This window comes from Anopheles merus, chromosome 3L (genome assembly GCF_017562075.2).
Source record: "Anopheles merus strain MAF chromosome 3L, AmerM5.1, whole genome shotgun sequence".
Taxonomy (NCBI): domain Eukaryota; kingdom Metazoa; phylum Arthropoda; class Insecta; order Diptera; family Culicidae; genus Anopheles; species Anopheles merus.
In genome coordinates, this window is record NC_054085.1 from 5872490 (window position 1) to 5884952 (window position 12463).

General features: G+C 46.8%; 3 protein-coding genes and 1 non-coding gene across 5 annotated transcripts; all 4 read right to left on the reverse strand.

The window, feature by feature from the left end:
* Positions 1-91: 91 nt before the first annotated feature.
* On the reverse strand, positions 92-6010 carry LOC121600645 (cationic amino acid transporter 4-like). Of its 2 annotated transcripts, XM_041929452.1 has the most exons (4): positions 5709-6010; positions 5239-5482; positions 2847-4349; positions 92-2769 (listed from the first exon to the last, which is right to left on the reverse strand). In XM_041929452.1, the coding sequence occupies exons 2-4, from the start codon at positions 5378-5380 to the stop codon at positions 2372-2374; spliced, it is 2043 nt and encodes a 680-aa protein (XP_041785386.1). In that variant the 5' UTR covers positions 5381-5482; positions 5709-6010; the 3' UTR covers positions 92-2371. The 2 variants fall into 2 exon arrangements, with proteins under 2 accessions (XP_041785386.1, XP_041785387.1); XM_041929453.1 differs by lacking the exons at positions 5239-5482; positions 5709-6010 and adding an exon at positions 4621-4981.
* Positions 6011-6225: 215 nt separating this feature from the next.
* Positions 6226-8057, reverse strand: LOC121600222 (lipoyl synthase, mitochondrial-like). The gene is made up of 5 exons (XM_041928636.1): positions 7924-8057; positions 7431-7781; positions 7036-7250; positions 6682-6956; positions 6226-6613 (listed from the first exon to the last, which is right to left on the reverse strand). The coding sequence occupies exons 1-5, from the start codon at positions 7984-7986 to the stop codon at positions 6321-6323; spliced, it is 1197 nt and encodes a 398-aa protein (XP_041784570.1). The 5' UTR covers positions 7987-8057; the 3' UTR covers positions 6226-6320.
* Positions 8058-8622: 565 nt separating this feature from the next.
* On the reverse strand, positions 8623-8694 carry Trnaa-cgc. Its single transcript has one exon. It is a non-coding gene; the product is annotated as a tRNA-Ala (tRNA).
* Positions 8695-8841: 147 nt separating this feature from the next.
* Positions 8842-10143, reverse strand: LOC121598831 (ankyrin-2-like). The gene has a single exon (XM_041926143.1). The coding sequence runs from the start codon at positions 10141-10143 to the stop codon at positions 8842-8844; it is 1302 nt and encodes a 433-aa protein (XP_041782077.1).
* Between the last annotated feature and the right edge of the window lie 2320 nt (positions 10144-12463).

Genomic DNA, 12463 nt, shown 5'->3' on the forward strand with positions numbered 1-12463 from the left:
CATTTTCGATGCATTTCGTGCTTTCATGATTATGCACATTGGTTCTGTTAGAATATCAATTTAAGCAAAACAATTTACAAAACGAAAAATATATAGTTAAATTCGTCATATGTGTGTATACTTTATTGTTCTTATGGTGGTTTGTATGATTATTTATTTCATGTTTGTTCCATACAGTTATCCATTATAAGTTCTGTAGCAGCTTCCTTACACGTTGTAATTAACATGTTTTAAGAGAAAGAAAAAAAAACAAGATTTAAAAAATCCTGGTTTAACCAAAACAAAGAAATGAAATGTAGTCGCCGCTACTAATTGATCTTAGTATATTACAGTGATGACAGGCTAAAGTTGGACACCTTATATTTTACCCCATCCTCGCTGACTTGGAGACTCTTTGGTCAGTTCTTTAAATCATGTATCTCGGAATATTGTCTTCATACATTTATGAGAATACTTTTTAGCTATGCTGCTGCACAAAATCAGGCAAATATTTTATACAATCTATCGAAAACATACAAATTTTTTTTTAATTTATAAGGTTAACTCAAAACTCGACCGTAGATTTCGTAGATAAAATGGCTACGAATCTAAGCAATATTAAATATTTTTATTCTATAATTATAACTAACGTTAATAGTCAATAATCTTAAACAATAGGCTGTATTGGTACATCATGTGCGTATTAAATAACCTAAGGCCGGTTTTCTACCGGTGTATTACCAAATACCGTCCTCATTGATATGTGAAGGCAGTATTCCGATGCATGCTTTTAAGAATTGTCCAGGAAGCTGCAAACTTAGTAATCCTGAATAAAAAATGGGTGTCCGAGATACGGTGTCCGCCACTATATATGTGTCATATGAGAGCATAACGCTACTACATAAATCATCATGGCTAATTAGTACACAGTGTAGTAGCATCTGCTTCCTTTTGGGTGTATAATGCTTTCCTTGTTGTATTGTGATACGGATATCATAATCGCATTTGTGCTTTTCAAGTTCCATGTGGCTATTGCATCTACCTGCATGTGGTTAAATATCCCATGAACGACGGTTTGGTGATTTATCTTATCGAATTTTCTACCGAATAAGGTATATATGAATATGTACTCTTCATTGACTATGCATTGATTTCTACTTTAGATGTTGTTCTGTTATAAATATACATATTGCCGATTACGGCTTGCGTTACTAAATCGTGTACCAGCGGTATAGTACTTGTATTGTAAGTGGTATTTTTTATACTCTAACGGTTCATCGGCCAAAATGAAGGAAAACAACGAAACCAAAAGGCAACTCCATCGAAAGCCTTTGCATGGTTATTTTATGTTTTGCTCTTACACAGCTCAGCGATGATGATGAGGAGAAACTAGTGAAATGGTTATGACTTTGAAATTACCCGTTTTAAAGTTTGTGTCTTTCGTTTTTCAAACACGTAGGTAGCTAAAGCGTACAAAATTCGGTGGTTGAAGTGTATCATAGATAACGCCATGGTAGGTTAAGTAGTAAAGGAACTAGAAAGGCTTTACAATCGTTTGTGCTGTTGTTTTTTTTCGAGGTAGAAAAATAATGTTTTATCAAAAAAGAAAATCCTGCAGATAACCTCATGTTAGGCATTACCGTTTCATTCCTGTCCCTTAGCTTTTCTGTTAAACTTTCTGGAAGAAAATTTAAAACTATCGTAGATGAAACGAATTAACCAAAATCTCTCACGACTAGCGCAACAGAAAACTTAACGCGTTACACTTACTTTATGCAGACACATGTGTTTGTTTCCTAAGGCAATCTGTTAGTAGCATAATATCTAATACTGTGCAAATAGGAAATAGGTTGTAACCCATTTCGTAGAATATTTACTGTTAAATATCGCTTCGTCTTAATCCACAGAGCTTGGTAGACCGGTGTACAAAGTGAATATATTAAATAATATGCAACAATATAGCTCTATAGTACAAAGGTGTGGCGTTCCTTTACTCTGGGGACAAATCGGAGGAGAAATAGACTCTTTGGTAGATAGCTTCGTTCTTAAAATGTTAACAAACATGTACCTATAAGTTCTGCGCTGATGATATCCCTATATTTGACAGTGTACTTGTGATTTGGACCGTTTTTTTTTTTTTGTTTGGTTGATAGCCTTCAATACGAATGTTCCGAGTGTGTGTCCGTCCCTGTCGTTTGGCTGCGGGGCTCGGAATAAATATAAAAATCAACGGAAATACCCATAACACAATGCATGACTCTCATCTTCACCTACGGATAGACGAGACTCACTGCACAGATAATTGAAACTTATCCTCAACACATACCACATGCAGTGCAACAGGGGCGAAGGAATGGAGGAAGAAAGGAACTAGATTCTGTCGGATTCTTATTTAAGAATCTTCATCATCGTCATCATCCACGATCGCCTGCCTGTCGCCGGCCGTCTTTCGGCTAATTCTGCCCTTGATTATCTTAGTAACCGTTACCTTAGTGCCACCGCCGAGGGCCGTGCTGGTGGAGCCCCAGCCACGGATCGCTTCGCTGGTAGACATCAGCATAGAGTAGGACGTGCCGAGTTCACCCTCCTTGCTGTTGTGGATACCGTACAGGAAGTACACCAGCATACCGATGGACAGCCAGATGAAAAAGCGCAACCAGGTCAGGAAGCTCAGATGCACCATCAGCTCGATGTTGCAGAAGATGCTCAATGCTGGGATGTACGGTACGAACGGTACCTTGAACTGCAGTCCGCGAGTATTTTGGTGATGAGCCGAAATTACAACAACACCTAAGCGAGAGCAAAAACAAAAAAATCAGTTAAACATCTGTAGCTCCTTTTACGTCCCTGTATGCAGTCCAACTTACAAGCAACGAGACAGAAAAGTAGAAAACCATAAAGGCCTAACGCCCACCAGGTTCCGTTGTACAGCTCATCCCAGGAGTTCTCCAGCTGGAAGCAAACCGCTACGCTTAGCACACAGAACATTAACACCGCACCGGAACAGGCCACGCCCGGTTCACAACGACCCAGCACGGGCTCTAACCAGCGAAACTGGGGTCTTAACCGTCCGGCCAGAGCAATCTCGATCATCTCACTCGTTGGTGACGATGGATCGATGGTACTGGACTGGGACGATGAATCAATGCCACCACCCGGGGCACCCGGTGCTCCGCTACCAGGTAATGTCGGTCCACCGTCTTCCTCATCCGTGCCGGGTGTATCGGGCGCAAGGTGAACGGTTTCCTCTACCGATATCGGCCGGTAGCGCAGAACTATAACACTAGCCGACACGATCGTGTAGGCCAGTAGCGTACCGATCGACATAAACTCTACCAGCTTTTCCAGATCGAACAGCAGCGCCAACAGTGCACTACAGATACCGGACAGGGCGAGATTCAGCAGCGGAACCTGCGTCTTCGTATTTACCTTGCCGAAGCACGAAAACAGCAATCCATCGCTTGCCATCGCGTACAGGCAGCGGGGCAGCGCAAAGAGCGATCCGAGCAGCGTCGTCGTCATACCGCAGATGGCTCCAGTTGAGATCGCATACTTAGCCCACGTGATGCCGCGCATACCGAACGCGTCCGGCAGCGCTGCCGCCGGGTTAATTTCGTTGTAGGGAATCATCAGCGTTAGGGCCGCACTGACCAGCACGTACCCGACCGTCACCACACACAGCGACAGAATGGTGGCGAGCGGTATAGAAAAGCTAGGGTTTTTCGCCTCCTCACCGGACGTTGCGATACTGTCGAATCCCACGAACGCGTAGAAACAGGTGGCCGCACCGGCTAGCACACCGCCGAACCCGTACGGCATGAAGCCCTGCTCTGGCAGTGACCAGTTGTCGGGCGACGCATACCAGAAGCCCAACACCACAACCAGCGCCATCACGACCACATTGACCGTCGTCAGAATACTGTTTATCATGGCCGTTGCCTTAACGCCAGCCGCCAGCGCGACCGCATAGCTGATGCACACGAAGAACGCTAGAAAGTCGGGATACTTGGCCAGCAGCTGCTCGTGCATCTCGCCCGTAATTTCCATCGTGATGTTGGCGACGATGTTGCCCAGCATCGAGTCAACGTACCCGCTCCAGGCACGGGCCACCGAGGCTGCCCCCAGCATATGCTCCAGGATTATATTCCAGCCAATGACAAACGCCCAAAACTCGCCAATAGAAACGTACGTGTAGACGTAGGCCGAGCCAGCCTTCGGGACGCGGGTTCCAAATTCCGCATAGCACAGGGCGGCCAGCAGCGACACCAGCCCGGCCAGGATAAACGAAAGTACGATCGCTGGACCGGCCATCTCGCGTGCGACGGTTCCGGTGAGCACATAGATTCCAGCGCCGACCATATGACCGATACCTACAATGAAAGTGTAATGGCATAGAGAAGAGATATAAAAACGTTAAAATTTTAGATAAGGTTTAATTAAAGCAGCAGCCATATGGTAGATGCGCTGGGAGCCAAAAAAGCGGCGAGTAGCTCGGATCTCTTTCGAAGAGGAATCCCCATTGATTCACTATAATTTTCTTTGCGTGAATAGAATTTTGTTAAGATATTTTACAGATAATCTATAAAAGGCCTATTTGTATATTTCCAGTATGTGTGTGTATTGTTTGATTTTGATACCTCCCTTAAAAGATATTGCTTCCATATGTTTTTGATTATTTTATTTTTTTCATTCACAACATATCTTCCACTCATACTCCAATCCTAAATCCTGATTCCAGACGTGACCACCAAATAAAATACTAACTGATTACTATTATGTTCCCATTACCTAAGGGCGAGGTCAAATTACGATTTTACTTGATATGCCTTTTAGCTGCAAGGAAAAAAAATAAAAAAAGACACTTCTATCTCTCCGGCATGATACGGCAAAGAAAGAAAATTAAAAATAAGCTTATAATGGAGGCAGACAAATGCAAAAATAGTCTACAGAACAATTCTGGTAAACAAAAAGAGTATGTAAACAAACACAACTACCACCTGTTTACTTTGACGTAACGCAGGATGTTTGTACATTGTCCTTTTTTTATCTCTCTCTCCTCTCAATAGTGTGCTGGAATGTTTGTTAGTGTGGAGTGTACATCTGTGCAAGTGTGCTAGTGTGCGTGTGCTTATGTGTGAACCAACGCAATAACATTGCTCGAACCTAATTATCCTTTCGTGCGCTTTTGTCCTCTTCCCTTTTCGAAGCCAAATCACCTGAAAAGCGGAAATTTTACTTAAAATGCCAAATTTTGCTTACCCAGCAGCGTGATGTCGAATGTGTTTAAACATCTATTCAGTGGAGTTTCCATCAAATCTGCCGGAAGCTGCTTGGTGCGGTTCATCTTGGTGCAGAGACCGGACATGACGTGCCCCAGGATCATTCTTCTGGCGCTGGGCATCGTGTCACGTCCGTCAGCCAAAAAGGTTTGCCAAATTACGATTCAAATTTCACCCGAAGCCACCCACCCAGTGCACCGTATCCGGTTGCGAGCCGCAAAATCCTGCCATATGGAACGAAATGGGACGAAAGGGTAAAGCAACATGCTTTCGTTTATTTTACTACTACATCCTATATCATGCTTTTTCTTTATCTAATTTCAATTGAACAAAACGCAACACTTCACTATACATTTACTAAAAGCCACTGAACGTGATAAGTAATGGGGTATTTTTTGCATCCCCTTCGGTATGTTATCACTTGTTGAGGGTAGAAATGCATTTGCGTACCTGCGAAAATGATTAGCCCGATGTGATGCTTGATGTAGAAACACTGCTAGCAAAAGGTACAGATTCTCGATAAATAACTAACACACACGGCTCGCTTGCACTCCGCAACAATCTCTTACGACTCCTCCCTGCGAGCAGCTGGAAACTTGCCCTTCGCCCACTTTTGGACCTCCTACCGAGAAGGTAGCAGTACGGAGCTGGACGCGTTCGTGCTGCTGGCCACGTTTAAAGTCTGTTTGGATCTAACCCAACACACTCAGCGTAGTCTGGCACGGTGAGTGGCAACTTGTTCGATTTTTTTGGCCGTTCCTTACCTTCTCGCACCCACACGCAACGACGTGCGACGTGGATACGAACGTGGGGGCGGTCATGCGCAAACGCATCATCGTACCTTTTTGGAGGAGTTTTGCACTCGGTGCTGCCCTAAAGGTGTGCTATTGGGATAGTGCAAGGCAAACAATCTCGAAAGCAGCATTCAGGGTAGTGAAGCCTTTTGAAAAAACACAAGTCATTTAAGTCCTTACCAACAAAGAGTAATATTTATTACACTATACAGGCTTGCAAAGCATAACAATTTCATATTTTAGTTTTATTTCGAACCCTCGAAAAGGTTTACGAATGTTTTGAATCTTGTGCCGATTCGGTGCCTTCCTTGTTCGCGCTTCTTGCTGCCTCCTCTTCCTTAGCCCGGTTGCGCAGGATGCTAGTGATGAAGAACTCGCCTGCCTTGTATGAGCTGCGTACCAACGGACCGCTGGCTGTGTACAGGAACCCGAGTTCATTGCCTCGCTCCTCCCAGTGTTTGAACTTTTCCGGCGTAACGTATTCAATCACCTTCAGGTGCCGTTTGGTGGGCTGCATGTACTGACCAAGCGTAAGACAATCGACACCGACGGAACGTAGATCTAGAGGAGGGATGAAAAATATTGCACATGAAGATGGAAACAACCAGACACGTTGTTTGTTAACTGACCTTTAAGCGTCTGTTCAACTTGCTCGTCCGTTTCACCCAATCCAAGCATGATGGAGGATTTGGTCATGAGATTCGGGTTGAACCGTTTAACACTAGCCAAACACTCCAAACTTTGGCGGTAGCGAGCACGGCGGTCGCGCACAAACGGGGTCAGCGCTTCCACCGTTTCGATGTTGTGCGCGTACACGTCCAGCCCGGACATTGCGACCGTTTCGATGCACTGCAGATCCCCACGGAAGTCTGGCGCTAGACATTCTACAAAAATGCGAGGATTCCTAAAACAAAAAAACATCAAAAACATGAAAATGTCAATGTTCAATTTAAAGAATGTAATTGTATAGTCTCAATGCTTACTGTTTCTTAATTTCTTTGATCGTCGCTGCAATGTGGTTCGATCCTCCGTCCGGCAGATCATCGCGATCGACCGATGTGAGTACGATATAGTCCAAGCCCCACGATGCGATGGCCGTCGCCGTATTCATCGGCTCCGCCGGATCTAGTGGGGGTGGTGCCCGTGCCGTTTTTACGCTACAAAAGCGACATCCCCGGGTGCACGTGTCACCCATGAGCTAAAAAACATTAAAAAGCACATCGTTTCAAAAGCCCTGTAGCTAGCAGGAACAGTAAATTCAAGATTCACTTTCATCCCTCCGTCCGTACGTACGTACGTCCAGAATTATTGATAACGCAGGGCTCCTACGATGGAACGCTCCTTATCAGGAAGGAAAAGAAAACATTTCATCACTTACCATTATAGTAGCCGTCTGGGTACCATGTTCGCCACCACCCCAGCATTCTCCGATGTTGGGACATTTTGCTTCCTCGCACACCGTCGCAAGCTTTAGCTCCCGCAGCTGCTCCTTGATGCGGGTGAAGTCTTTACCCATCGGTATCTTCGTCTTGAGCCAGGGTGGCAAACGTAGCCGATCATTTTCGCCCTTCTCGCGGCGCAGCTTCCCTTCGTAGGCGGTCCAGTCCTCCTTGTTGTAGTCCGGATGTTGCACAAAGTCCTGGAAGTTGGGCCCACTCTCCAGTCGCTCGCGAATTTTCTCCAGCTGGTTGCTGGCACTGGCCGCACTGTGTTTACATTGCTGCTGGATCTTGAATGACGGAACAGAAGGAGGACCGTATGTTATTACACGCGGTGGAACTGTTTCATAATCGTCACTTTATATGGCGTTTTTTCGATTCTCTTTCACTATTTCGGCTATCATTTTGCGGCTCTGTTCATCGAATACTTACAATTAGCGGTGCAAATTTTCCTTTTCGCAGTGTATTTCGCAACAGTGGTACACTGCTAGCCATCGCGAGAGAAAATTACAGAAAAACAAAATTGGATTGCAAGATTTGCTGTTGTTATGACACTAGATCGAACACAAATCGCCAGGTTGTATCATTCGATGCTTTCCCGAGCCATGATGGGTTTCAAAGCGAAGCTCGTAAAAAACAAAACAAACAATTTTTTCATTTGTATTTTGAATATTGTGATGATATTTTATGTTAAAATAAATATTTTACTCTATAAAAGAAGCCTAACGCAAGTTTACTCATGGAACAAAATTGAACGTGTTTTCCCGATCGGGCTGACAAACGATCAAATCTGCCAGGCAGGGGAGAAAGCATGTCGATTTTCTTCCTACAGTTGCTTCGTTGGATTTTACGTTTGGTAAACAAACCAATATATCCATAATGGTTATTTTGGCATTTGGCATTTGGCAATCAACTACACACTGTTTCGCTGACTATTTGTGATTTTTTAATGAAAAATTAGAAGACGAAATTTCATGATTTTCCAATTCGCCCTAAAGCACAATTCAAATTGACACCTTTATGTTGCGATAGATTATGAAGATAAATTGCTTATTTACGCGTTCGCATTGTAAAATAGAAACACTGTTCACCATAATCGCCTCCAGGTGCACCAAAAGAAGGAAAAAGATATGGAGATGCCGGGGATTGAACCCGGGACTTCTCACATGCGAAGCGAGCGCTCTACCACTGAGCTACATCCCCGTTGTGAAGGAAGGGCGTCTAGAGCCGACCGGGTGCCCAACCACAACCACAGCTGATTAGAACAGGAACGTCAAACTTATATTTCCAACGCGAATCATTTTATTTTTATAATCAGTTCTTTCAAATGTACTTCATTTGTACATTACTTCAATTATTTCCATCCTCACCACTCTCTCCCGCAATCATTTCCGCTGTTTTACCATCATCATCCACCAAATCCGTGGGAAAGTGTAGTTTCTTCACCAAATACTCAACCATTCTGGACCGTTTTTCGATGGTAAATTTGTGCAGCAGCGTTGCATTCCGATGCTGCTGGAACCGATAATCATATGCACTCTGCAGCCTAGCGCCACGCTGTATCAGCTGCTCAGCGATCGTCAAATGTTCAGCTTCCAGTGCGACTACCAGTGGTGTGCGGCGAAATTTGTCTTCCGCCTCATGATCAACCTGCGCATCGTCCAACAGCAGTTTCGAGACGCTTATCAAATTGTTCAATGCCGCCATGTGCAAACAATTCATGCCGAGAATGTTCTTTGCATTACGATCTGCACCACGTTCGAGCAGCAATTGTGCCATAGAGCGATCGTTCGAAATTACCGCTATCATTAGTGGGCTGCGCTGTAGGAAGTCCGTCGCGGACAGGTAATCCGGCTGACGATCTATAAGCAGTTTTAGAATATCTTTATTTCCGAGCAGACAGGCATGCAGCACGTGCTCTGGTCGTACCTTTACTCCAGCGGTTGTTAGCAAATAGTTGATCTGGTACCACGTTTGATCAGTATCGATCGCTATACTTAAGGCCGAACGTTTATCTTTTGTGACCGTATTTACGTCTAGATGTGGAATCGATAGAACCAGCGATAGGATGCTCCGTTTCCCACCATGCACGGCACAGTGCCAGGCCGTGTAGTTGTTTTCATTTTGAAACAAACCATTCGCACCATTCTGCAGCAGTAGTTGCGCTGCTTCATAGTGTCCCGTAGCGCATGCAACCATAAAAGGAGTGAAACAATATTCCCTACTGATGGAATCGACCGAAAAGTTTCGATCTATGTTATCATCCGCCAACAGGTAGCGTAGGAAATGTATCCTATTTAAACGAGCCGCTAGATGAAGCAGTTCTCCTCGCTGTACATCGTACCCGAATTGCTGGTGCAGCGTCAAGAACAATTCATAATTATTCTCCTCAACGGCGGCCCGGAGTGGATTGTTAAGGAAAGCGTCCATTTGGGCAGCTACGATTCGACCTATGTCTGCTGGAAATCGGCCCAGTAGTTGGCGACTGTTGCGCATCGCTACAGTTTGCACGACTTTCGGCTCAATCCAAGGATCCGCACCGTGATCGAGTAGCATTTCCGCGATCACGTCGTCATGGTATCGAACAGCGATCAGCAATGGGAGATCACCGAATGCATTCTTTGCTTTCAGCAGGTTTTTGTACCGCAGCATCACAAATTGTAACAGCTCCAAATCTCCACGTAAAACCGCCCAATGAAGAACCGTGTTACCGAGGTGATCTTTCAAATCCAGAAACCATTCCGATGGCAATAAGCGTAAAAGCTGTTGTACAAAAGCGGAAGAATGTCGCACGAAAATGGAGGACAGTTCCGTGCTTATTAACTGTTTCATTGCATCCTCGCTTGTTTTTTGCCATAACGCCTGTACCGCATCAATCAATCCGTACTTTAATGCCAATCGAGCACAGAATACCTGCGGGTTGCCGATCAATATTTCTATCTTTTGGTGAGCTCCGTGTCGTGGAAGTAGTTTATTAGAAGATAGAAAAGGTTCAACCCGTTTGGTCGATAGTCTAGCAGTTGAGCTATAAAGCGGTCCGGATTCCCTTCCAGCGCTACCGACACTACTTCCCGATCGAGACACGTACGGCTCATGAGCAGCAGATTGGCCACGTTTGATTCCGGCTCCCGAAGCCGCTGCTCTAAGGTACGCGTGTGAAAGTTGGTGACAATTTTGAAAAACTCTTCCTGCTCCATTGTCCATTCGGTTTGTCGTTGAAATATTTCTGCAAATTGTGCCTGCTCATTAACAGCTCTTGGTTGTCCCTTACACGGTGCCATTTTAACCGTTGCAGTACCATACAATTTCAACCGATTTTCAACTAAGTAGCGTGCATTTTGTACAACCGCCTTGGTGCAGGGCGTAAGCGTATCGTACGCTAGAAAGTCATGGGCCAAATAATTTCGCAGGTTTCGCCCCGTTATCACTGGTACGGGCATCGCTAGGTCGCTCATGTTGTCACGAAACACGCTCAAGTTGCAAACTATTTCAGCAGCTTCCAGTAGGCAGTACTCCAGCGCTTGTTCATCCGTCTGGGAAGCTAAGCTGCCCGTCAAACGGTCGGAATGGCTTAATATGTGCTCCATAGTGTCAAGCAGCCCGTGAAACATTCGCTGAAGCACTTGTTCGTCCGTTTTGCGAAGGTCCTTCAATCGCTCCAACACATCCTGCACATTGTCCTGCCGGCCTGCACGGCGATCCTTCACTATCTCTGTTGTGGATAGACGTGCCGAGCCCTGGATTCGCCGTAGCAGTTGCGCTGCTGCTGGTCGACATCCAGGAATCGACACTGCCTCACGCACACTAATACGCCGCACTTAGCGATGCGCGCTAAGTGTGTGCAGAGCGCACCTAACGCAGGAGTGTGTAACAGGCTACCGGTCGAGCAGGGCTCCCGGTAGGGCTCACGGTGCGGCTCGTGCGCGCGGCCCCATACATCATATATTGTGTTTTGTATCATTTAATTCGGTTAATAAATGTGTAAAAGTCAACATAAAAGTGGCGACGAGGATGGGATCCTCTTGCGCAAGGAGGATCCTACAGAACCCGCGGCAGCCATCGCGTTTCGTCTGGCCTTCTGCAGCGTCAGTGCAGCGGCCATCGCGATGGCACGGTTCCCTGTGCCTTTGGATACCGCGGAACATCGGGCCGCCGCCACCGCAGACACCGTGGCCCCGGCTGCTGTCCCATCACTGGCGACCACTGCAATGGGCAGCCGGCTACACACCACCCACTGCAGCCGCATATCAAGGGCGACGGCACATTCCGCCCCGGCTCGAGCCCTGCAGCACGTCATCGGCGAAGCAGCTATCCCGCCGCAGCTCGAGCCCAGCAACACCAACAGCAACGCGCAAGTTGCTTCGGCTGCAGCACCGCAGCACGTCATCGGCGAGGTCGCATTCCCGCCGCGGCTCGAGCCCTGCAGCACGTCATCGGTGAAGCAGCAATCCCGCCGCAGCTCGAGCCCCGCATCACCAACAGCAACGCGCAAGTTGCTTCGGCTGCCGCACCTCAGCACATCATCGGCGAGGTCGCAATCCCGCCAAGGCTCGAGTCCGCCTCATCATCGGCAACCCGCAGGTTGCCTTGACTGCAGCACGGCAGCACGTCATCGGCGAGGTCGCATTCCCGCCGCGGCTCGAGCCCCGCATCACCAACGGCGACACGTAAGTCGCCTCGGCTGCAACGCAGCAGCCTCGCATCATAGGCGACGACACATTCCGCCTCACCTGCAGCAAACCCAGCACGTCCAGCCAGAGACGCCATCGCTGTGGCCGGCCATTGCTGTCGCCGGTCATGGCCCTGCCGGTGCAAGGTTTCATCGCGGCACCACCCTCACCTCCCGGCAGGCGTAGCAGCGACGCTACAAATCCGAGGACGCGAACGCGGCATCATCGCCGCCGCCCGGGACAACGGTGCACCATAGCAGACGCTCCCGAGAAAGCGAACGCGGCATCATCGCCGCCGCCCC